Raw genomic sequence first — 22,938 nt, 5'->3', positions numbered from 1 at the left:
AAGCACTTAATATTTGATTCACTCAAGCCCCAATCTTAGAACGCGATTCGCGTTACTCCCTAGTACTAAACCAATAGAGTCTGCTTTCTCGTCCCCGAAGCAGCTTCTAATAGCCTTATAGTTCGTCGTAACACTAGGCCACTTCTCATCTTCATCCTGCAAAGGCGGGAAAAACGGATGGTCGGTACCTGTCGAATATTAGCCGAAGTCCAATAAACATACCAATCGCGGATCATGAATCTCACCAAACATAAGACGATCATGACTTCCAGCAGCAACAGCCGCCTGCAAGCCCGCAGAACCATAAATTACCGCATCAAGATAGATATTCGTCTGCAAAACATCCCAAATACTCCGCTGCGGCCCCGGCTCATCACCACCATTAACAACAAATTTCCGCTCATGCATAATGCAGCTCTCAATCCTACCCGCCAGGAATGGAAGAGTACCGCCAGAATGAGCAAGCAGCACCCTCAGCTCCTGGAACCGGTCAAAGACCCCACTCAGCAACATCCGCGTCACAGCAATAGTAGTTTCCAGCGGGAAGCCCAGCGCAAGCGGGAGAACATGTCCGTACCGAGAGACCGCCTCAGGACCTCCAAACGCCTCATCTGGCAGACCGTAGTGTGGGTGCAGGAAAAGAAGTAACTGTGTCTCTTCCAATGCTTGCCAAATAGCGTCCAGCGCAGGATCATCGAGTCCCTTTCCCAGTCCAGACGTACCCATGATCACACCACGGATATTGGGAAGTGTGCTTAGCCTTTTGATCTCCTCAACGACGACACTGGATGGCGCACTCAATGGCAAAGCACCGAAGGCGAAAAGAGTTTGTTTCTCCGTTGCAGACTTCGTTCCTTCTGGGTCGGAACTCTGGTTAACCTGGGCACAGGTTGAGTCGAGATCGTTATTGATTCGTTCGGCCCATTCTTGTGCTTCGGGACTGGGGACGAAATCTAGCCATGGGTTTGCGAGCGAGATCACACTGCAGTGAATGCCGTGCTTTTCCATGAAGGCTAGCTTGACATTTATGTCTGAATAGGAGGTGTCGACTGGACGGCCTCGTTGATCGAGGGGTGTGGCTGGGTCATCGTCTGATGATAGGATGATTAGACGGGGTTCACCTTCGGCTGGATCGTGGACGTAGGGGACTGTTTTGCGTGCGCGAAGCATCGCCAAGTATGACGGTGGGTAGACATGAGTGTGGATGTCGACAACGAGCTGGGTTGCCATGATGTAGGCTGATTTTGAGGGTTTGCTTTGGTTTTGGAGAAGAGGAGTGTAGGGACTCAGATGCGGAGTATTAATGAAGAGTGATAAGGCCCGCAGATGCGGGGTTGATAGACCTGATAAACAGATAAACAGATAAACATGCACGATTAACGCCGATTAAGAAGATATGATTAGATTGCGTATTCTATCTAAATGTTTGATTGCGATAAAAGAGGCTCGGATCGATAAGATTGTTTATCAGGATGTGGTATACTCTAGAGCCTTTTCATGCTCGATCACATGGCCTACTTACTTTGGCATGGGTCAAGAATACTGCAACTTGACTGAACTTCACAAGTTCAATTGGTACATAGTAATTTGCTAGAGTAAAATACAGCAAATAAGGTATCGTCCAGCAATTCCTCGCATAACACTAATCATTCTGATCTTCACTGACGTCCTGCCTTTGAAGAAAGAATTAACCCACCGTCCAGTAATTCTAGCCGAAATATAAACTTACAAGACAGAATTTCGCTTAAAGCTGGTTACCAGCAATGGTAATGGGCTTCTTGTTGGTGAAGTTGGGGATATCGCCGAAGATGGAAGCGGACTCAGGGTCCTTGAGGGCATTGGTGGCAGCCTCCTCGCTCTCAAACTCGAGGTTGGCGGAAATGTAGAACTGGGACTTGGATCCATCGAGGGAGGTGGTGTACTTGATGATCTTCCAGCCGGTCAGGCCGTGCTTCTTCCAGACCTTGTCAACCAGAGGCATGTGGGTCTGCAGGTAGTAGGTCTCATCGAAGGTGATGCCCTCCTCGTTGGGGTACAGAACGGAAGCGTGGTAAACCATTTTGAATGATTTAGAAATTGAGAGACTTGAAAAGCTTGAAGTGGTTGATAACACGGTATATTGTGAGATGATGTGGAAAGAATGACCCGAAATGAGTCCGAAGTGAGGGAGGAGGGGCAATTTGTACTTCAGATCTGCAGCTTAGATAATGTGACCGAGGTCCAGGAACAGCAATGTGGTCCCAACAAAGTCCGGTGGGGTCCGGTTTACCACATAATGAACCTTGGAACACTAGTATGGAATTGAATTATAATGCTGTCGGACTTCAATTTAGTCCGTGATTTGTTGATTTTAAAAGGCGCCACAATTGGGTTCTGGAGTTAGTAGCTGATCATGCACGGGTAAAACGGCCCCAACTGGGGACGCTTAGCCGCATTGAAGAGTTTAAGCTTGAAAGTCGCTTCATTTGGGGGCGATGCTGGAGAGTCACTTGATTACCGCCCCAATATCCAGCCATTTCGTATAATATCATGCCATATAGCTCCGAAACAGGCAATACAAGCCTCTCGAAGCTATCTCATTCTTGACTTCTGAAAAAGTGGCTCGGCCCGTCGAACCCATTCGATTATGTTCGAGGATATTCCGTGGACTTGATTGATTACCAACCGCCTACGGTGTGAAAATACTTGGTTACACAACCAGGGAAATGCTGTCCCTTTTAATATGTACTCCACAAAATGGAATAAATTACATAAAGTATAAAAATATAGGATAAAATATAAATCCGTGGAAATATCACCTACTATCGAAGAGATAAATACTATCAGCTTTTGATAAGGATAACGATAAGATCTCCGATTAGATTTGCCAAAGGGTATGATGAACTTAACGTAGGTGGAGCCATAGTATGAGGCTGATTAGATGTGGGGAAATGCCGTATCAAGCTGAAATTAAATCAAGGCCGATGTACTGGATCAACATTTGAAAAAACAGAGTACATACAATGTAGTTGTTAACTATAGGTAGAGAGTTTCAAAATCACATTGAAGCCGAGATCTTCATGATAGAGTAGATATTTGTCGGTCCGAGCGCGTATGCAGAGCTTATCTCCACATTCTTATCTTGCTGCTTTCCCCTCTTCATCTGTCTTTCCCCTACTTATTACTGCTCTTAAGAGCTTTTTACCCCTTGATCAAACCTGTCGTGAATCAAAAGTTGCGAGATATAACCGGGTTCTGATCCAGAATGGCCAACCCCGCCCTAGAGATCCACCCGGCTACCACAGCCATCGAGAAAGACGACTTGGTCATACCTGTAAAGTCCCCTAGTATCTTTGTGACATCATTCTCATGAAAGCTCATTTGGTTTTCAGGTCATTGATTTTGGCCCTTTCTTCTCGGGAACTCCATCTGATAAACATGCCGTCGCTCTCTCCATCACCAACGCCTTCAAGACCTCCGGGTTCCTGTACCTCAAGGCTCATGGAATACCACCATCCATCGTGTCCCGAGTCTTTACCTCATCATCCCGCTTCTTCAGTCGACCCCAGAGTCAGAAGGACAGTCTGGGCTGGACTACCCCACAGTCGAACCGTGGTTACATCGCAGCCGGGCGGGAGAAGCTCGCCCCCCTCGAGGAAACAGAGGGGATTAGTACACTCCGCGGCTCCGCACCGGATCTAAAGGAGACGCTGGAAATCGGTCGGGAAGGCGTTGAAGGCTTGCCGAATCGCTGGCCCGATCATCTCGATGACGAGGGCAGAGACTTTAAGGAAACAATGTTGTCGTTTTTCGAAACATGCAAGAATTTACACCGACAAATAATGAGTGCAATTGCCCTTGGGATGAATCTGCCCGAACACTTCTTTGATGACTTCGTCAATGAAGGCGACAACAATCTGCGTCTGCTGCATTACCCAGCTGTCCGGAAGGAGGTCTTCAAAGACAACCCAAATCAAGTCCGGGCGGGCGAGCATAGTGACTATGGTTCAGTCACTTTGTTGTTCCAAGATCGGCATGGTGGTTTGCAGGTGCGCAGCCCGAAGGGAACATTCGTGGATGCAACTCCTATTGCGGATACTATCGTTGTCAACGCTGGAGATTTACTGGCTCGGTGGTCCAATGATACAATTCGCAGTACCCGCCATCGAGTAATCCAGCCACCCATGCCAGTGGGCGAGGATGCAGCCGACTCGGATACGTACCCATCCCGGTACAGCATCGCGTACTTTTGCAATCCTGATAATAATAAACTGATCGAGGCACTCCCGGGGACGTATGGAGAAGATATGCAGATAGAAAAGAAATATGCCGATATCACCGCGGGTGACTACCTAGTCTCGCGACTGACGGCGACTATCTGATATATGGCCACAAGTGCTATTGATACCCAGTTCCATGTCAATTTGTCCGAGGACCACAGCAGCACTTATATCAATCCAACCAATCAACTTTGAAAATTCAATATCACACTTATGTAAATTCAACGACCGCCCCAACATCCAAGAAGGCAGATCAGTAAGTAGCAGGTACTTGGGCAAGTCGACCACCATCAGTAACAATAATAGTACCATTCAAATAACCACCAGAGGCACTCGCCATCCAAACAACCAACCCGGCCATATCCTGTTCCGCTCCACCTCTCGTCAACGGAATCATCTCCCTCGGGAACGAACCATCCGAGATCCCAGTCCCCTTAATGCCCTCAGTGTCGAAGACATGCTCGGCCATCTCTGAGTAGTACAAGCCAGGCGAAATCCCATTGAAACGAATATCATACGACGTGAAAGTCGTGGAAAGCATCTTAACAAGGTGATGCACTCCAGCCTTCGACACATTATATGCGTAACTGAACGGCGGCTTCCGATTGAATCCCGCAAGGGAACCAGTGATAACCACCTGTGCCGTCGGAGGCGACATCACACCCTGCTGCGGCGCTGCCCGTCTCTTATTCGCAGCCTCGAGAAGAGGCAAGAATGCCAGAACAGTATAATAAGCACCCGTCACGTTAACATTCATAACATTGGTAAAATCCGCCATAGGGATGTTATACAGCTCGTCTCGAATCTCCGTGATGGAAGGAAGAGATCCGTCGGCCTTGGGCTGAGGCGAGCGCATCATCGGACCCATAATACCGCTGTTTGCGAACAGGATATCGACATGGGTCGTCTGGGCTGCAATTGCTTGATATGCTGCTTCGAGGGAGTCTTTGGAGGTCACGTCGCACTGGACGGGAATGACGATGCCCTCCGGTGCTTGGGCGGCTGTTTCATGGAGAGCGTCTTCGCGTCGACCGAGAATGAAAATCTTTGATACTCCGTTTACTGCGAGTGAACGGGTGATGATGCGGCCCAGGCCTGATGGGACTGTGTTAGTAGATTATTTTTAGGGTTTGATAAAGTGTTAGTACTTACCGCTGCCTCCTCCGGTGATCACCACCACTCGGTCTTTGACTGAGAACAGCTCTGATGCTTGCAGGTGCGACATTTTGCTGATTGTATTTGAACAGATTGATCGGTGTTAGAAAATGATTTCAGTGGGCAGGACGTGAGTCAGGGGAGTATTTCTAATCTCCTCGGTCTTCTCCCCGCACTGGTGGTATCGTCATTCCCCACTTGCGATCCGCGCTGGCTCCACCGAAAATCCATTGGCTTGTATGATGGCATTGATCCTTCTTTGTTTGCTGAAAAGCATTATTGTAAATATCGATCTTCTATCTTGAGGGTTGCCCCCTAAACATCACCATTCCGAGGAGTTGTGAAATTGTCATGTCAAAATCAGGGTTGAACCAGCGGGGGAAGGAATCCAAAGCTTAACTGTCGGCACTTGCATGCGCCGGACACGTGATGCACCCTCTACAAACAGAGCATTCATGCAGTACTTGCTTCCTGTTTTGTTCATACTAATGTTCCTACATTCCAATCCGAATGCCGGAATAATCCGGACCTAGAATATTCATTTTCGCTGGGACCTGGCATTGCTTCATTCTTCGGTCAATGGTCGAGATACCACGTCATTGCCGAGATGACCCGGAATTGTTGACTCCAGCATCGAACATATGGCAGCTATGGGAACATTCAAAAAGCTACATCTGACTGCCGCCTAAATGTATTAGACTTTTCTGGCGTAATAAGCTGATATTTTCCATACCAACTCCTGCAGACAAGCAAGGCTCCCTTCGCTAAACATGCAAGTTCCCGTAAGAATTGCTTCTAAGGTTTCAACTAATCACAAATTTTCTTGCTCTCAGGCATAGTATTCAGGCCAAAATCAAACCTTGACCTTGCTGACGCAGCCTTTCGAGCGGTTCGGAGTATATCCCGCGAGGGTTCTGCCATGACAGGGCACTGACTTCAATCGCAATAATCCTGATCGAGAGGCCATGAGAGCAATATGCGTTGCAAACCTATCAAATGGTCTGGTCTACACATTAGTTGCGTCAGTCAACGAGCTATTGCTGGCTCGAGCTATATATGGTACTGGCTGCACATGCCCGTGAATCGGATTTTTTTGCAATCCTAGACAGGATTTGATTGTACTTAGAAAGACTTTCCCATTCCGAGTCAAACGAAGCGCTGATAGTACCAGTGGCGATGATTTGGGATTCATTCTTTACATTGGGCCTGCTGAGCCTGTTGGCCTTGGCATCTGCATTGCCGAATGACATTGTGGCCAGAGAAACCTCAGCGAATGTTTCAATCTCAGCGAATGCTTCAACATCGGCACCACCTACCCGGTCTCATCCAACCAGTCTGCCACATTCCGCATACAATGGAACCGCGACCGTTACTGGCGCAATTGCAGCCACATCGGTTGGAACTGGTATACCGTCTGGCAGCGTTGCGCATAGTGCAACAACTTACCCAAGTGACGGGAAGCTACACAATGCCGAGCCAGCACCATATGACCCTGCTGGAGGCGTCGGGATGAATGGGTCAATCCCTGTGTATAACGCCAAGAGTGACTTTGACTACGAATCCTTGGTATGGTCCGCAGTTCATACCCTCCAACTACCGTTTGCCCAAAAAACAAGAACTAACAGCCAAGTACAGGCCCTTACATTGTATCAAGAGTGGATTGAATTGGATCTGTTCCAGGATGCATTGAATCGATTCTCAGTGGACGACTTCAAGTCCGCCGGACTGACGTCCAAAGACCGAGATCTCATTGCATTTATGGCCCAACAGGAAGTCGGCCACGCAACTATGGTCAGTAACATACTCGGCGCCAAAGCGCCACAGCAATGTGCATATATCTATCCCCACACCACTGTGGCCGAATTCATCGACTTCGCCCAGAAGCTGACCCGATTCGGCGAAGCTGGTGTTTACGGGTTCCTAGCACATCTTGACTCCCGCGAAGCAGCCACTCTACTAACTCAATCCATCTCAACCGAGGCACGCCAGCAATTGATCTTCCGTGAGTTTGAGGGCCTCTTTCCCATGCCAGAATGGTTCGAAGTCGGTATTCCGCAGTCGTGGGCATGGACCCTGATGGCACCATACATCAGTTGGTGCCCGACGAACCAGACCCGGCTTGTATGGGAGAACTTTCCAGCCCTGAGAATCCTTAATCAACCTAGTTTGTCTAATGGGGCAAGTGGTGGTGATAACACGTCCATGACCCAGAACGATACTCTTAGCGCAGGAACAAGCGTGGTGACAAGCAGTAGAAAAAAGAGGGTCTTCAGGTCGGGCCGGGACTGCGGCGCTACTGTGACCACTGAAAATGTCACTCTACTTTCTTACCCGGGTCGCCAGGTCGCGCTGCAGTGGGACAATCCGGGTAAAGCTGTCGGGCCAAACAACAGTTATGTCACCACCACCCAAGCGAAGGCGGCCAAGTATGTCGTATGGGTTTCACAGCTCAACATCACATACACGCCTCTGATAGGTAATGGTACTAATACGACGCTTGGATATACTATCCAGCCAGACTTGCAGACCTATCAGGGTGATCCGGCGTTTAACGGGACGATGTTTATTGCTATCACGGATTCGAACCCACCTTTGACTTCGTTTAATCTCAGTTTGATTAATCCGCATATTGTTGCTGGGCCGGCTATCTACCAGGCCGGTTGAGTGGGATTTGGTTGATGTCATAAAGGGAGGGGACCTCGGGATGGCCTGGAGATATTGGGTTACAATGGAGATAAAAGGTGGGCTAGTGTTAATTGCACGCGATTCGAGAATTTATTTAGACTGAGAATATGACAATGTTTTCGATATTCGTTCTCCCTCATTTTGGTCAGGTCTGCGTCGAGTTTGCCGAGCGCAATTGATAATATTAATCGGAGAGGCTGAAGATACAGCTACTTCAGGCATCCATCGGCCTTCCGGCATCTTTTCACCGTCTTGAGATTTGAGAGGATATCTGCTTGTAAGCCAGCGAGACCGCCTTGGCGTCGGACGCGGGATGAAGTGGAGACGAGGCCATTGGGAGACTGTATGTTGGTATTTGGGTATCTAGGCACCCGTGCATCTGCCCAGCTGCGAACTGAATGGAAACCGAACAGACGCGTAATTTGGGTCTACAAGACCGAAGCCCTCTGAACTATTTCCCCATTGCTCTTACCGTGGTGTCTTCTAGACACCCCATGTATTACAGCCCGTGCATGATGTATTTTTAGTAAAGCAAAATATAAGATTAGATCACCGCATGATAGAGTGTCCATGATACTATCAAGACAGATAATTGTTACTGAAAACATCGTGATTCAGGTCGTGTCCATGCATCGCTAAAAGCAGAGAACGCTCATATGTACATAACAGCAAATATTATTCGGAATTAGTCCGATCGTGAGACACGGCCAAACACCAGTTCTCCAAAGAAGTAACCGACCAGCACCGCGAAGAAAAACCCAACATTCATGGTCATCACTGCGATCATGCTAAACGAACAAGTTAGCAAGGAGAAGCGGGTTCAGGTGGAGGGGAGAATCGGCTTACAGTAAATATGCGATGCCTTGATGAACCATTCGTAGTGCCGCTCGAGGCAGATTGACCGACAGCCGCCATGCAGTCACGAGATCCGTTTGTGTGGGTTGATCTTGACCACCATTGATGAGAATCGAGTACCTTGCGTTCTTCGCAGCCCAGAACACGTCGAGCTTGGATAGCATCGCAGCCGAGGCCCGCCAAATCACGGTAAGGAAGAAGAGAAAGAACCATGAGCCAACATAGCCCGCAGTAGTCGTTGGCATCCACGACTGGGAGAAAAGAATTGCGGAGAGGTTGTTGGTGTTGAATGCCATATCGGACATGCTCATGTCGGATGAGGAGGTGGATGACATTGTCATGCTGGAAGAGGTGGTGGTGGCCGTAGACATGTCCATCTTGAAGGAGACCAACCAAGTCCGATTTTAATTAGAAGATCAGCCTGGATAGATTGTGAATCTCCCCTATGAACGCAGTGAGTAGAATTAGAGAAAAAATGGGGAAGTTCCCGAAGTCATCCCTTGCGGCAGAATAACGCGACACGTGGACGAGCAGATTCGAGGGGCAGATTTCGAGTAGATATCAATTTAGAAGTTTGAAGATGTTTCCAAGGTTGAATTCCGTGAATCCGCGCAATGTTTCTTGGTTGTGATTGGCCGAATATCAAACTCCCGCAAATGTGCTCAACACTAATCCCAAAACGGCAAGGATAGCAGAAAAAGGCTTGAAAAGGCTTGATAATGTCAAGCTTCACTATCCGACACGGACAATGGACCCACCTGGTCTCGTATCATGTCTTCTGGGTGCAGATATTATTAATCGAGGATGGATCGTCCCATCTGACAGCCAGCATCTTCTCATTTTCCACCAATTTTTCCGATTCCTAACGTTCTTGTTCCGCCAAGATGGATATGGATATGGACTCAGGCATGTCTGGGGGTCCCGACCTCACAGATGAGGGACTGGACATGTCAAATTCTACTGTGGCGTCAGATTTCCTAGATGCCTTGTTGGATGACACGACCCTCCAGCAAACAGATTATGCTATTGCTCGCGCCTTTTGGTACGGCATTGTCATTGTGATCGTGCTTGTGGGTATAGCCCACTGGACACAATGGGCCTTACTCAAGTTACGGTCAGTCATCACCAAACCTGTTATAGAGGGATCCATCCACTAATGCATTGGCTATGTAGATTGCGCGCTGCGGCAGCAAATCGCGCCCGGCCTGCTAGTCCTTCTAACCCAGTCACGTCCGCATTGGCAGGCTGTACAGCAGTGTTTCGGGAAATATCTTATCACCAACTCACTTTCACGAACTCATGGCTTCGGATCCCCACTATTGGATCTATTGTACTTATCTTAGGATATTTTGGGTACATCATGGGCCTGCAGTTTTATGAATGGGACTATCCTGGTGCACAGTATTGGCAAGCTCAAAGCATTCGGGCGGGTTGGCTTACCATTGCCCAATTCCCGTTGGTCCTTCTTCTGGCTGGAAAGCGGAATTTGATTGGATATGCCGTGGGTATGTCATATGAGCGTCTGCAGATCTTACATCGTTGGGTGGCCCGAGTCATGCTGTTGACTGCCACTATCCACGGTGCTGTTCAAACGTATGGATGGCACAAGTATGGTGTGATGAAGCTTGAATTTGACACCGATAGCTGCATTCCTACAGGTATAATTGACCATCTCCATTCTGCGTCGGATTTTGGCTAACAGTGAAAAAGGCTTTGCGACTTGGATGATTCTTGTATGGTTGGTGTTGTCTGCAACTGCGCCGATCCGCAACTGGCGATATGAGATTTTCGTGGCTCAACATATCATAACCTTTATTGGCCTTGTCGTCGCTATTTTCTATCACTTGCCATCCACCGCTTTGAGTTCAAGGTATGTATTCTTTCACCACAGCCTCGTTTAAGCTTCTAATCCGTATTAGAATATACGCTTGGATTGGTGTCGGCATCTTCATCCTCGACCGCCTGCTTCGGACTATCATCTTCACATATGTCAATGCAAAGCCAGCGAAGGCTACTATCACCGAGCTTCCTGGTGATGTCACAAAAATCCGCATTGCTTCCCCCCGAATCAAGAAGTGGGGCCCAGGACAACACGTCTTCCTGTCGATTCCGAAGCTGGGACTTGGACAGTCACACCCAGCTACCATTCTTTCAACTCCTTCATCTCACAAAAATGACCTCGTGTTCCTTCTAAGAGCCCACCGCGGCTTTACTCGGCGACTACTTGACTCTGCCCAGTCCTCCTCGGCTAATCTACTTGAAAAGACCGAGGATTCCCGAACTGTTCAAATTGCAGGGCAACACCTCTCCCTCATCGGTGGACCATACGGAGGGTCCCAATCTGATTTCGCTGCCTTCGACACCGTCCTCCTCATCTCCGGGTCAACTGGTATTACATTCACGTTGTCTATCCTCCTCGACATTGCGCACAGAGTGAAGACCCAGAAACTTCCTGTCCGACGCTTGGTGTTTGTTTGGGTGGTCCGAACTGTGTCCTGTACAGAGTGGGTCGCCGATGAATTACAGCAAGCAATGGAATCTCTTACCAGCGCTGGTATCGAAGCCGAGGTACGCTTCTTTGTTACCTGCGATGCTGAGCCATCCGAGCCATCAGAGAAGAAGATCGGTTGCCCGTGCAAGAACACGGAAGGGCCATGCTGTTGCAGTGGTCTCGGTTCTTCAAGTCTCCAAGTGCTTCCTGATACAATTGTCAAGTCAGAAGATACAAAGGATGTCATTTCAACCTCTATTCCTCAAGACACAGCGGAGACTTCCGTGCCAATACCGGCCTCGAGCTATACATCTGGGCGACCGACGTTGAAACCCTTGCTCTGGGAATTGTTGGATCATGCCAGGGGTGAGACCGGTGTCGCAGTCTGTGGGCCCTTAGGACTGGTTAGCAATGTCAGAAACACGGTGGCTACAGTTAGCGAGGAGCGCGGTTCAAATAAGGGAACTGGGGCTGAGGGGGTTTATTTGCATGCTGAGAGCTTTGCATGGTGATTATCACCGCGTATGATTGCATTTTATTTTGTACAGGACATGAACATATGTTAATAATGACACGACATGAATGAATACCCATCAATCAATATACATTTCAATAGTGAAGATTGTTCTGTTGATTTATCCGTAGCTTCAGCTTTGTCTATATATCGTACATACTAATCACAAGACCAGGATTCGGATATGATATCCCCATATCTCTCCATCAAGGATTGGAAGGCAATCCCGCCCACCTGAGATCCTCCAATAGTTGCTTCAAGAGAAAGAAGTCCCTTAACGAGCGTGTCGATTCTGTGATCTCCAACGTCATCACAACCAAGGAAGGTCGCGTCCATTAGCGGATCTTCTAAGCTGTAGTCGTTCGAAACGTGCAAATGAATACTATGCTCCACGGCCTTTGCAAGTGCCGAAGTCATAAGACTAGGAGTAACGTGATATGCAATGATCGGAACTTCGGAACCAAGGCTGTTCTGAATGTTCAGATTAGCCTCGGTCGGTAGTGCAGACACGGCTTCCATGATTTGTGTCATTGATGAGACAGCGACCTCACGGCACAACTGCATACGTGACAAAAGGCCTAGATCACAATATTGATTGATTTTCTCGGTGAATGGCATGAGTGAATCAGCGAGAACAAGAACACCAAGGCTCCAGAATGAGATCATAGAAGCTATACAAGCTGTCAGATATATTTTAGAAAGAAAGTGACTGGAATGATTCTACTCACCAACAGATATTCTCCGAGCGAGAGACAGACCCCCAAAGGAATCGGTGCAGTCCTGCATGAAAGGTTGAAAAGTATCATCGAACTCCTGGACAGCGTCCACTGCTTGGTGTATCGCATTGCAAGTTTCAAGTGGAATGCCGGAGCTTATATCATCTAGCTTCAGAAGAGCTCCTCTGACATCTATGATTTGCCGCCAGATACAGAAAGACCGCACAGTTGCTCCATGGCATATAGAAGGGTCCTTGCTGTCTATATCCTGTAGACTATGGTAGACAGGCTGTCCTGGAACCGTACTATTTTGGGTTTGTCCTAAAAATGTCAGACCCAGTAGTTCTTCATATGACGACAAAATTACTCGAACGAACCGTTCTCACGTGCGAAAAGAGCCGGAATTTTGCACTCGTGGCTTGCAGTGAGTGCCGCTCCCAAATCACGTATATATCCACACCAACGAACAAGGCTTAGACTGGCTTCTGCCAGAACGGCATATCTGGAAAAGGGTCCCAATGTAGCACAGTATTGCATGACAAGTTTGTCTAAAATGCAAAGACTTCCAAGGCCAATATCGAGGAATTCGTGCTCGATCCCAGCAAATCCCAGACTGGCGTAAGCTTTGATCGGGATAGCAATGCCATCAAACAATAGAATTGCAAGCACAATCCGGAACGATCGGATATGCTGGCTGGCCATAATCTGTGATCTTGCATTGAACCACGCATCAGTGTACGCGTCCAAGCAGGAATCATGATCTGATGACGGTCCAGTACCAGAGGAGGAATGTGGTAAAGGAATCCACTGCAGCGCGAATACTCGAAGAACAGCGTGTAAAGCTGCGTCGGACTGATTTCGTGCAGCCAGTCCTAACTTATTGCCGTAAAGGCCTGCCAGATGATCCAAGAAGCGTGCGGAACCGACCAAGGTCATGTTGCAGGAATCCTCTCGAATGGCCGGTTTGGTGGCCATCCTATCAGTGTTGAGCTGCAGTTGTGTTGAAGCATTATCCTCTTGACACTTTGAGCCTGAAGGCGTAGGAACCTCCCAGCTCTCCGTCGAAGCAGCATCTGATTCAGGTGAGGCGGAGCTCGTGGAGATGGTGCTGTCTTCTATCTGATACCGATTTTGCGTTGCATACAAATTGCAATCGTAGTCTAGATATCTTGAAGCGCATCCATTGACAACTATCTCGAAGATTCGTGCCAGGCGCGTCTCCAAGATTGCTGTATCGAGCTTCGAGTTCAGTAGATATATCGGGCTTCGTCGTGAGATTCCAAGCATTGAGCCCACGCCTAAAGGTAGAACGGGGTGGTTTTTGCGTAAGTACCTTGGGGCTAAGGTCATCTGTTTAACATGCTGATATCCATACTTTGACACGGATTCCGGGCCAGAAATGGAATCCGGGTAGTTTTGGTTTGACGACTCTGCTTCGTTATTTGAGGAATCATTGTCAAGGTTGAGCCACTTTTCAAACAGATTGTCTCCATTCAGAGGTCCGGGGTACTTTGCTATCTCTGAGATGTCATAATCATTTGTTGTATGCTCCGAATTATCGTGTCGCTTTCGCTGCTTTCTGCTCGATCTTTTGTCCAGGCGTGATGTGGCAAAATTGAAGGTGCAGGTATGTCCTAAGCGCTGGCAGTGTGTGCAGGCCGGGCTGGAACTGTCAAATGTAACCAGTGGAAAGGTACAGCGACGCTTTGATCGGCGACAGGGATCACAGCTACTGTTCTGGCGACGCTGTGGGGTAGCATGTGTCAATGTTCTAGATGGCAAGCTGTTGGACATTTTGTCCTACTTTGACTGTAGCCATCGAATAGATATTGATGGAGATCTTATGAGCCAAATTTCATGATGGTATTGGAACTACCATTCAATGACCACCACGAGAAGCGATATTTCGTCGTTTCGAAAGCTGATGGAAGCAATGAAAATAGTTGTTGCTAAGTAATCATATTTCCGTGTCCACCCGGGATTTGCGGATATCCCGAAAACACCCGATGTATCCATGGATACAGTATGGGCAGACCATCGACGAAGCAGTACTCTTGATATTAACCTAGATAGACATTTTATTGCTGAGGTATGAGTGCTCGATAGCGGCTTATATAACCTCGTTCATTCTTTTTCCGCTTCTTCTCTCTTTCATCCCCATCTGCTTCGGAGGTTCTTGAAGGTATATCTAAGTTGACTCTAGTGGATCTGATTAAGTTCAAAGTGCAAGTCGATTTGTTCGAGATATCTCAATTGTTAACGAGTTAAAAGAATGCCAGGCCACTTGCAAGTAATGGGGATTAATTGTCTATTACTGTCTTAGATTGACAGTTTTCCAGTCCACTTGCAAGTGGAAATTCAATATCAACGAGCCACCCGTGGACGGTGGTTGTATCGGAAAATCTTCCGCTCCTTGAATTGAAGCATTAACAAAAAGTGTTTGGGAACCATATTTTAGCTGGGCTGGGTCCTCAGAGCAGTGGTTTGTAAAAGAAAGACTCTTAGAAGTCAAGGTATAGAGTTTGTCTATAAGCACAGAGCTTCCGTTATCAATATCAGTCAGGTGACAAGGCCTCTGACTAGTTTTGTGACGCCGAGTAATGAGCTTCGCACCCCATCCTTCGTGAATGCGCCCAAAGCAATGTATCCGAGGCCGGGCCCGACGTATCGCCTCAAAAAGGTATTGGCAGCCTGCTCTCTCACCAGAGTAAGTATAATACAGAATGCCTTTTGGCGGACCATGTGTCATGACAACATCAACATTGTACCTAGAGAACTTGTGTCCCTGATCTGGATGATATTGAAAGCCCCAGCTACCCAGAGTTGGTGTGTACGGGCTAGCGTACACGGTCAAAAACGCACCATTTCCAAGACGAAAAGAGTGAGTACCTTCGTCGGGGAAACTGATGCCAGCGGATTCATTGAGAATGCATTTGGCATTCCCATAACAGCCATATACTTGCTCAACCAAAGTAGGGTCGAGAGGCGGCCGATACTCCGCCAATATTTCCTGGAATGCTGGGATATCCAGTGTGAAGTCGTGATTCCCGGCTATCACGAGTTTGAGGGGAGCATTTACGGACTGTAGCAATCGGATGCAGGCCCGGTACTCCGCAATCTTGGACTCTGTAGTAAAATCCCCGCAGTGAATCGCGACATCTGCATATTGGCCTGATACGGAGTCTGGTAGACTGTCGAGCCCGTGTGTATCGGATATTACCAGAAATCGGGTCTTGATATTGGTTGAAGTAGTCGCTGTCATCCTTAATGCTGACTGGTAAGAGGCTCTAGTAACGTACTAAGGAGCGTACGATAGTGGAAGAAGTAGTTCATAAATTTACGGAAGAGGCCAAGCTGTAGTGCCTGCTGAAATAAGGTAGATAGGAACATGGACTAGTCCCGATTAGGATGATCATCAGGCCCCAAAGTCTATCTCTGTCCGCAGAAAGGTGATCCTCGCACTTTAGATCCCGCTTTCTTTCACTTATGATGAACTGCTGGACGAGGATAATTTCAGCCTCCATAACTTGGCGCTTCCAAACATCGATATCTGTGAGTCAGACCCACCTACCCAAGTAGGCATAGTCAAATGTTCCAGGCCCAACACCGGCGCCAACAGTTGGACACCTAATCTAGTGATAAGTTTGCTTGCATGGTTGGTGATAGATGTGGTCATGAATGATTCGCTCACATATTCTGCTACGCCGGAGTGATGTGATCAACCTGTAAAGATAGGGCGATAAGCGCCGCTCACGTTGTAGGTGGCTTTTCTTTTTCCGTTTGTACAAACGGCCCCAAAACGCATGCAGCAAGGCATATTCTGTGGTATTGCAAGGCAGTATAGTTTGTAGACTGGAGTTCAGCCTGCTGCTCCAAATTTCTTATTTCAAGCTCTCTAGTCGCTCACAAAATCTCTCCTCACCCAACGACTCAACACAGACATCGACTAACAACTGACTCCAAAATCAAACAAATTTGAACTACAAACGTCCCTCTCAGAATCTCCAGATCATGGAGGAGGCTTCTTCACTTATGTCTCTGACGTTAGAGGAGAGTTTGTACCTATTTCACCACTTATTTCTTCCGCCAAAGCTTCCACAGGCAGATGATTACAACGCGAGACATGAAAACCTTCTGCTCAACAGCGTCATTGATGCACTCCGCAGCTTCAGTGGTTATGTTCTGACCGCAGATGATACTGTTATGCCTAGAGTCATTGAGATGATCACTCGCCTGAGACAAGCGCATAATTCTTACGGTGAAGTTGATGAAGAGCAGCTCATGAAGAGTCTAACAGAGCTGCCAATTCAGAGTAAGTGCTCTCTACTTTACAGCTTATCCAGGCCATTCCTAATCAGCTACTAGATGGTTTTCTACCCATTCACGTCCGCGAGCAGAATGCGGGCATCCTCTTGAGCTGCCAGCGTGGTGCGATACAAATAGAGTGCTTTGAAGTATCAGCTCGCAACGGGTCGGTTATGTCAACAGTGGGCCGGCTGCGCCGTGATTTCCCAGGCCCTGCCATGCTTATGGATAGGAATACCTTTGATGAGCCCGGATTTCGAGAGATCATGGCCCAAACAATCGCACGGATGAGTCACCAGCCAGTTGCTGGAACCAAACCAAAGGTCAAGAAAGCTCAAGAGGAGCACGATGAGGACAGGGATACCACACATCCAAAAATGGTGACGGAGCTGCTCATGTCAATCCTCCGCCCTCGATGTACCGATGTCACAGCTGCACAAATTTCAAAGAATACTCGCGATGAAGTGATGTGGCTCAATTGCCGATCGCCATGGCGCCGATCCCCATTATGGCTTCTGGTACGCGTAATCCTTCAGTTGGCTTTTCGCAGGTTGTCTAAAGAAGAGGGCTCAGATGATCTGTATAAAGAATTCATGATATTCTTTTTGGCCTTCATCGTTGGTAGAGTTTCAAATGCAATGCGCTCAGAAAGTCATTTCCTCATGAGCGCTAAGATTGTTCGCCGACTGCTGAAGCTTGACTTGGCAAATGAGCCAGCCTGGTTCTCGTCGGTTCAGGGGATCTTGAGACGCACAACTGGTGTCATTGAAGGCCAATGGAAAACTATCAGAAGCCAAGAAACCAGTATTGTTGAAATGGCTCCGCTGTGTGATTTAGACTTTCGTCAAGATATCCAATGTGCGCTCCCTTGCCTTGACCGCTACCTCAAGAGCATAGAAAAACGAGGCAACAAGCGCCTACGCGGAGATGATTTCCTGCCACAATCGAAGCTCATCACATACCAACAAGCAGAGCTTCCGTATTGCCTTGATTGCCACGATTCTGACTACAAAGCGTACAACCTTGCTGCCTTCGAGGATTGGGTGGCTTCGTGTCTCAATGCATGGATGGAGGTCCACCAGGGTGACGAGGCAACTTGCGGTAAACTTGGCGCTTTAATCACTAAATACTTTGAGCGAGCCTCTTCGTTATACTCAGATAACCCAGAAGCCATATCAGTTATGCTTCTCACAATTTTGGAGCTTTGGATTGCCTGTGACAAATCTGCCAGTCACATCCATGATAACTTGAGAGAGTATGATGCATATATACCTGTCGACTGTTTCCAATCACTCTTGCTGCCTTTTCGATCACAAATGGCGAGACTGGCTTGCGCTGAAGAGTACCTGAGTCAACGTCATGCTCACCTCAGACGTCAGAATTCGAATGTTTTCCATGATTTCGGGACTTCAAACTGTTTCGCTGTTCGATACTTTGAGCAGTCTAACGAGCACCAGCAATTACTTGCAACCATTGAAGCACATGCCGTCCAAGAAAGGGCGAGAAAAAAGGTCGAGCTTCGGGAGAAACAACAACGTTACAAAGACCTGATGCAAAAAGCTTCCGAGACGGCATGTCAATACAACGAAGTCATTGTGGACAAGAGATTCAGTCTTCGAGAACGTGTTCACAGCGATTATTGCCCCAAAGAGAACTATGTGAGAGAGGCCAAGTCTATTGGTATTAGTATCCACGAGTGGCCTCTGCCGACTGATCCGTTGAGGGCTAAATCCACCGTTTTTGAGCTTAGGGTACCCGAACCTTTTGCAAGCTGGCGTGACATCACCGTATTCTTTTTGCACAACTGCTTAAACTCAAAATACACGATGGAAGAGAGACCAAGAGCAGTGCACCGTCCAGAGACGTACCAAGGTCTCTCTTCGTACTCAAACAATCACGGACGAAACCAGCGAATTAGTCTTCTTTCACAGGAAAAGCCTCACGATAGAACTCACCGACGCGACAAATTGATAGTCAATGTGGCCGAGAATGATGTCTGCCTCAAAAACGGACTGAATTTCCGATTCTACGACAATACTTTAGCATGTTTTGTAAGCGACTTGAACAGGACAGATCGAACAGAGATTTCCTGCACCTATAAGCTCCCACCGTACAGCTCAAAGCTGCAAAGATATATGTTCCGGCCTGCCAATGATCCAAATGGCCCGTCACCGAATACTGTCATTGCGACACAGTGTGATGCCCCAGCTAACATGTCCCTGGGAGAATATAAGGCCTTAGCAATCATGCCTCTTGGACTAGAGATTCAATGGCAGAATATTCTGATAGAACTGGCAATGCCATCGGTGGACATGAAGAAAGTCGAAACTGCAATATTTATGCACCAAATCATCAACCAAGTGGGCCCATCAAAAGCAGGCACATCTTTGAGACAAGGGCATGCGATTTTGTGCGACGATGAATTCACCCTGAATATACTGTCCCGAATCAACGAGACCATGGGGAGGATTAAAGATAATTGGGAGACTATTCATGGGTTCAACAGTCTCATCCGCTTGACTTCAAAGATTCTGTCTTTGTCTCCTTCCCAGAAAGTCCGTGCGATGTGCCTCGAGTGCTTGGGAAACCTCCGCCGCTCTGCTTTCCACTGGGTCAAGCTTGTCAAAACGAAGGCTAGTGAGACAATTGATGATACTCACAAAATCAGTCTTGTTGCAAAGAGCGTCCATATCGCATTGGTCTGTGCAGAGACATTCAATGTGGAGAATATCGCCCCAATGTTTGTCGACTATTTGGATATTTCGATCTTTCTGCAGTGCTCTTTGGTCATTTGGAACGGACGGAACACGTTGACAACGCAACCAGGCTCAGTGCTTCATATTTTGTACCATCGGTGGCAAGTTCTGAGTTATCGGAGTCATGTTGTTCTCGCAGAGAGCATCGTTCAGCGCAAGAACCCGGGAATGGACATGGCAATAAAAGCAGCCTGGGCAACGTACGACGTTACCTCGAAGTGGTCGAAGGTATCGAATGACGTGAACTATTGGTTGCTTACCCGATTGTCAGTCCCGTCAGAGCCTAATGAAGGAATGCTGGTGCATTACAACCTCTTGACGGGCGAGCTGCTTGTGGATGGTCTCCCGCTTGCGCGCCTGCCTTCTGATTATGAATCCCACGAAACATATCGCACTTTGTTCGGGAAATCCCAATTGGAGGTAATGCCAAGCAACTCACCAGGGATGCAATTTTCCTGTCAAACACAGTATTTGGATCATACTGTACATGTCGGAAAAGAGTATGATCCGGGGTTGACCAATTTTGACTTGACAATCAAGGCATCAAAGAATGAAAAAGTCTGGCAACTTCTTCCGTCAAGGCTTTTTGCTGGAGATTTTCCAGATGACTTTGTTGAGAACTACGTGCACTGGTATTCAGTCACAGATGACCTTGTGGAATTCCGACCTGCCAAAACCCCATGGCTGACATCTAGTCAGAGCTGGCGGCTCCAGAGAAGCTCTTCTCAAGTTACCTGGAGTCTTCAGAGACAAGGGACGGTTTTAATCAGCGCCATATCCAAAACGGCCACTGTGCTATCAAAAGTCTTCTTGCCGGTTGAAAAGGCATTGAAGGTACATTACATTTTTGATGAAGCAACCTTGGATCTGCATATCGAGCTGCCACGTCTTCGATTGGAATTTATTCTCAAGTCACATTCATCTGCGATCCAATCTCGACAGTATCCCGGCATGTCAGTCGATGACAACCAATCCTTCGACTCCTTGATTGGGCTACGTAATAAGCTCCTGCTCAAGGACGGTGACTCGCATGATCGAGTGATCCTAATACCTGAAGGGATCGTGTCTTGGGCTAGAAATGATAATCATGTCCATGTTGAGATCGGCTGGCAAGCTGCGACCAAAATTCATGCATATTCCATCGATCATCATCTCGGGAGACTTCTGGATAATGGAAGCTTACAGAGCAAGCTATTTCTCACATACTTACATGCTCTCACGTCATTTTGCTTGCCAGATCCGCTCCCCAGAAAGACAGGGACAGAGCAAGCGTTATCTATACTTCGGTCCGCTTCCCTGAGATCTTTTGATAGGCTTGAGCCAGAACAAACCGCACTTCTCGAGAAAATAGCATCCCTCACTCCTGCCAGAGAGTTCTACCCTACGAATGTGCAAGAAATGCAGAGAGTTCACTGGCAACAAGGCCTAGGCTGTCTCTCCCAACACCACGGGTTTCGCGAAGAAGTCGCGGCTATACTGGAACAAGATCGTCGCATGGCAATCTTCCGACCTGAGACAGAACTGAGCCACCCCTCACTTCCACATGTGGAGCAAACACTGTTACTGCGCGATCAGATCCGCACGGCCTCATTCCGCACCTCGGGCTTCGGCGCGGAGGATCACACGGAGAAGTATGACGGCATCTACAATGGTCTCGACAAGAGCCGCACATCTCCCGAAGGATCCCAAAGCTTCTTATTGTGTAAGATGCTTTACGACGAGATCCCTTCTATTCGCAGACTTCAACCCGAGGAGTTGACGTCACATCTATGGCAATTTCTCACTTTATCTCCCAGTGTACAGGGTCCCCACGCGCCATTTGACACTAAAAGACTGAGGTACGATGCTGAGTGGGTGTTGGATTCAAAACCTTTCCTTGCCAGTAATTGGTGTTGTATTCACCACGTCGCATGCACACGAAATCACCGCTTCAGCAAATTCCAGCTCATGAGTTGGCTCTCGGTTCTCGCCTTCTCGAAGAAACCTGACATGATTGCCCTTGAGACAATTGCTTCCATTTTTGTGATTTCGGGCCTCAATTTGACCAATCCGCCGTCTAGAGCGCTATTTCTGCCAGCAGAGGGATTTGTCATATCCCAACCTGACATTCGTCGTCGAATCGAATGGGAACAGCGTCTATCCACCCCAGAGTCGGAGCTTGCGCCCGAAAAATATGAGACATATCATGAATTAACATCACGCAGGGACAGGCTACAGCGGCAAAATCGCGGGCTGGTCTTGGAAAGTTTGTTGCTCCATTACCAAAACGAGTGGCCCACCAGATCACCTTCACACCCCTCCTCGCCAGTGAACTTAAATACAAATGATTATTTTGATGCACAGAATATCTTCATTAAAGTCTCCAAATTGTTCAATATATGGCTCGACAATAGAGATCTGAGACAATACATCAACGATCTTGCGAATGTCATTTGCAGTCAACCGGTCGAACAGGTCGAGACTCATTTATTCCAGCTACCACACTCTACTCAGAAGGCACAATCAAAACGTGGCTTTGTCCTTCTTGATGATTTACTTGGCCCTCAGCCAATCCTCGAAATTGAAGAGCCGCGATTGAGTGAATTTCTCGTGGCATCGTCGTCATTAAATAAAGCAGCCCCCGACCTTTCGGCTTTGTTAAGCTATTTGGGTGTACAGGCCAAATCCAACTATGAGAGACGGTACGTCGAACAGCTCAAAAGCAGTTTCACTTCTTTGAAAGATGCCAGACAAGGGTACCACATCGATCTGGACCCTAGTAAAATGAAGGCGGCGATCTTTGAATACCTCAACGCGTGTGTTGGATACGTCGACAAAATGAATAGCGCTCTTGTGTCTCAACTTCGTCCCTCCACTGAGAAATCTAGCTGGTTCATATCGAAAAATTTGTTCAAGTCAAAGCTGGTCGCAACAGCCCTCGAAATTCAGCAATGTCCAAGGCTGTCGCCAATCCTTCTTTTGGAACAACTGTCGCGCCGTCGATGGGGGCCACTTGATATAGATTGGAAAATGTGTTTCATTACTTACGGGTGCTCAATTACGAAGCTGCAGCGGGCGAAACGACTTGCTAGCCTTGTCAAACACCCGGATGAACTACTGAAAGAACTCCAAAACCCAGGTCATACCAATTGAAATCCGATTGAATTCCCAGAGACTCTGCTATTGGAGATAGAAAATGGCATCCTGATACGTGGCATTCAAG

At 47.8% G+C, this 22,938-nt stretch overlaps 9 protein-coding genes across 9 annotated transcripts; 4 read left to right on the top strand and 5 right to left on the bottom strand.

Annotated features, from left to right (window-relative positions):
• Positions 1–18: 18 nt before the first annotated feature.
• Positions 19–1,230, bottom strand: N7503_005351 (amidohydrolase family protein; the record flags this gene model as incomplete). The annotated part of the gene is made up of 2 exons (XM_057064898.1): positions 19–188; positions 246–1,230. 2 exons carry the CDS (start codon positions 1,228–1,230, stop codon positions 19–21), a joined length of 1,155 nt encoding a protein of 384 aa, XP_056922641.1.
• A 514-nt stretch (positions 1,231–1,744) lies between these two features.
• N7503_005350 (uncharacterized protein) lies at positions 1,745–2,059 on the bottom strand (the record flags this gene model as incomplete). The annotated part of the gene is made up of 1 exon (XM_057064897.1): positions 1,745–2,059. The coding sequence occupies one exon, from the start codon at positions 2,057–2,059 to the stop codon at positions 1,745–1,747; it is 315 nt and encodes a 104-aa protein (XP_056922640.1).
• Positions 2,060–3,244: 1,185 nt separating this feature from the next.
• N7503_005349 (isopenicillin N synthase family dioxygenase) lies at positions 3,245–4,361 on the top strand (the record flags this gene model as incomplete). Its single annotated transcript, XM_057064896.1, has 2 exons — positions 3,245–3,313; positions 3,372–4,361. 2 exons carry the CDS (start codon positions 3,245–3,247, stop codon positions 4,359–4,361), a joined length of 1,059 nt encoding a protein of 352 aa, XP_056922639.1.
• Positions 4,362–4,512: 151 nt separating this feature from the next.
• On the bottom strand, positions 4,513–5,484 carry N7503_005348 (SDR family NAD(P)-dependent oxidoreductase; the record flags this gene model as incomplete). The annotated part of the gene is made up of 2 exons (XM_057064895.1): positions 4,513–5,354; positions 5,412–5,484. The coding sequence occupies 2 exons, from the start codon at positions 5,482–5,484 to the stop codon at positions 4,513–4,515; spliced, it is 915 nt and encodes a 304-aa protein (XP_056922638.1).
• A 1,106-nt stretch (positions 5,485–6,590) lies between these two features.
• N7503_005347 (ferritin-like domain-containing protein) lies at positions 6,591–8,078 on the top strand (the record flags this gene model as incomplete). Its single annotated transcript, XM_057064894.1, has 2 exons — positions 6,591–6,980; positions 7,050–8,078. 2 exons carry the CDS (start codon positions 6,591–6,593, stop codon positions 8,076–8,078), a joined length of 1,419 nt encoding a protein of 472 aa, XP_056922637.1.
• A 706-nt stretch (positions 8,079–8,784) lies between these two features.
• Positions 8,785–9,331, bottom strand: N7503_005346 (copper transporter family protein; the record flags this gene model as incomplete). The annotated part of the gene is made up of 2 exons (XM_057064893.1): positions 8,785–8,887; positions 8,946–9,331. The coding sequence occupies 2 exons, from the start codon at positions 9,329–9,331 to the stop codon at positions 8,785–8,787; spliced, it is 489 nt and encodes a 162-aa protein (XP_056922636.1).
• Positions 9,332–9,806: 475 nt separating this feature from the next.
• On the top strand, positions 9,807–11,957 carry N7503_005345 (ferric reductase family protein; the record flags this gene model as incomplete). Its single annotated transcript, XM_057064892.1, has 4 exons — positions 9,807–10,068; positions 10,128–10,612; positions 10,665–10,824; positions 10,874–11,957. The coding sequence occupies exons 1-4, from the start codon at positions 9,839–9,841 to the stop codon at positions 11,955–11,957; spliced, it is 1,959 nt and encodes a 652-aa protein (XP_056922635.1). The 5' UTR covers positions 9,807–9,838.
• A 161-nt stretch (positions 11,958–12,118) lies between these two features.
• On the bottom strand, positions 12,119–14,469 carry N7503_005344 (uncharacterized protein; the record flags this gene model as incomplete). The annotated part of the gene is made up of 3 exons (XM_057064891.1): positions 12,119–12,630; positions 12,688–12,996; positions 13,053–14,469. The coding sequence occupies 3 exons, from the start codon at positions 14,467–14,469 to the stop codon at positions 12,119–12,121; spliced, it is 2,238 nt and encodes a 745-aa protein (XP_056922634.1).
• Positions 14,470–16,686: 2,217 nt separating this feature from the next.
• N7503_005343 (uncharacterized protein) lies at positions 16,687–22,868 on the top strand (the record flags this gene model as incomplete). The annotated part of the gene is made up of 2 exons (XM_057064890.1): positions 16,687–16,987; positions 17,041–22,868. 2 exons carry the CDS (start codon positions 16,687–16,689, stop codon positions 22,866–22,868), a joined length of 6,129 nt encoding a protein of 2,042 aa, XP_056922633.1.
• Between the last annotated feature and the right edge of the window lie 70 nt (positions 22,869–22,938).

The sequence above is a fragment of the Penicillium pulvis genome (assembly GCF_028828015.1).
Source record: "Penicillium pulvis strain IBT 33274 chromosome Unknown contig_23_segment0_segment0, whole genome shotgun sequence".
NCBI lineage: Eukaryota > Fungi > Ascomycota > Eurotiomycetes > Eurotiales > Aspergillaceae > Penicillium > Penicillium pulvis.
The sequence above is the reverse complement of the archived record's forward strand: the minus strand, read 5'-3'. Positions and strand labels throughout refer to the sequence as shown.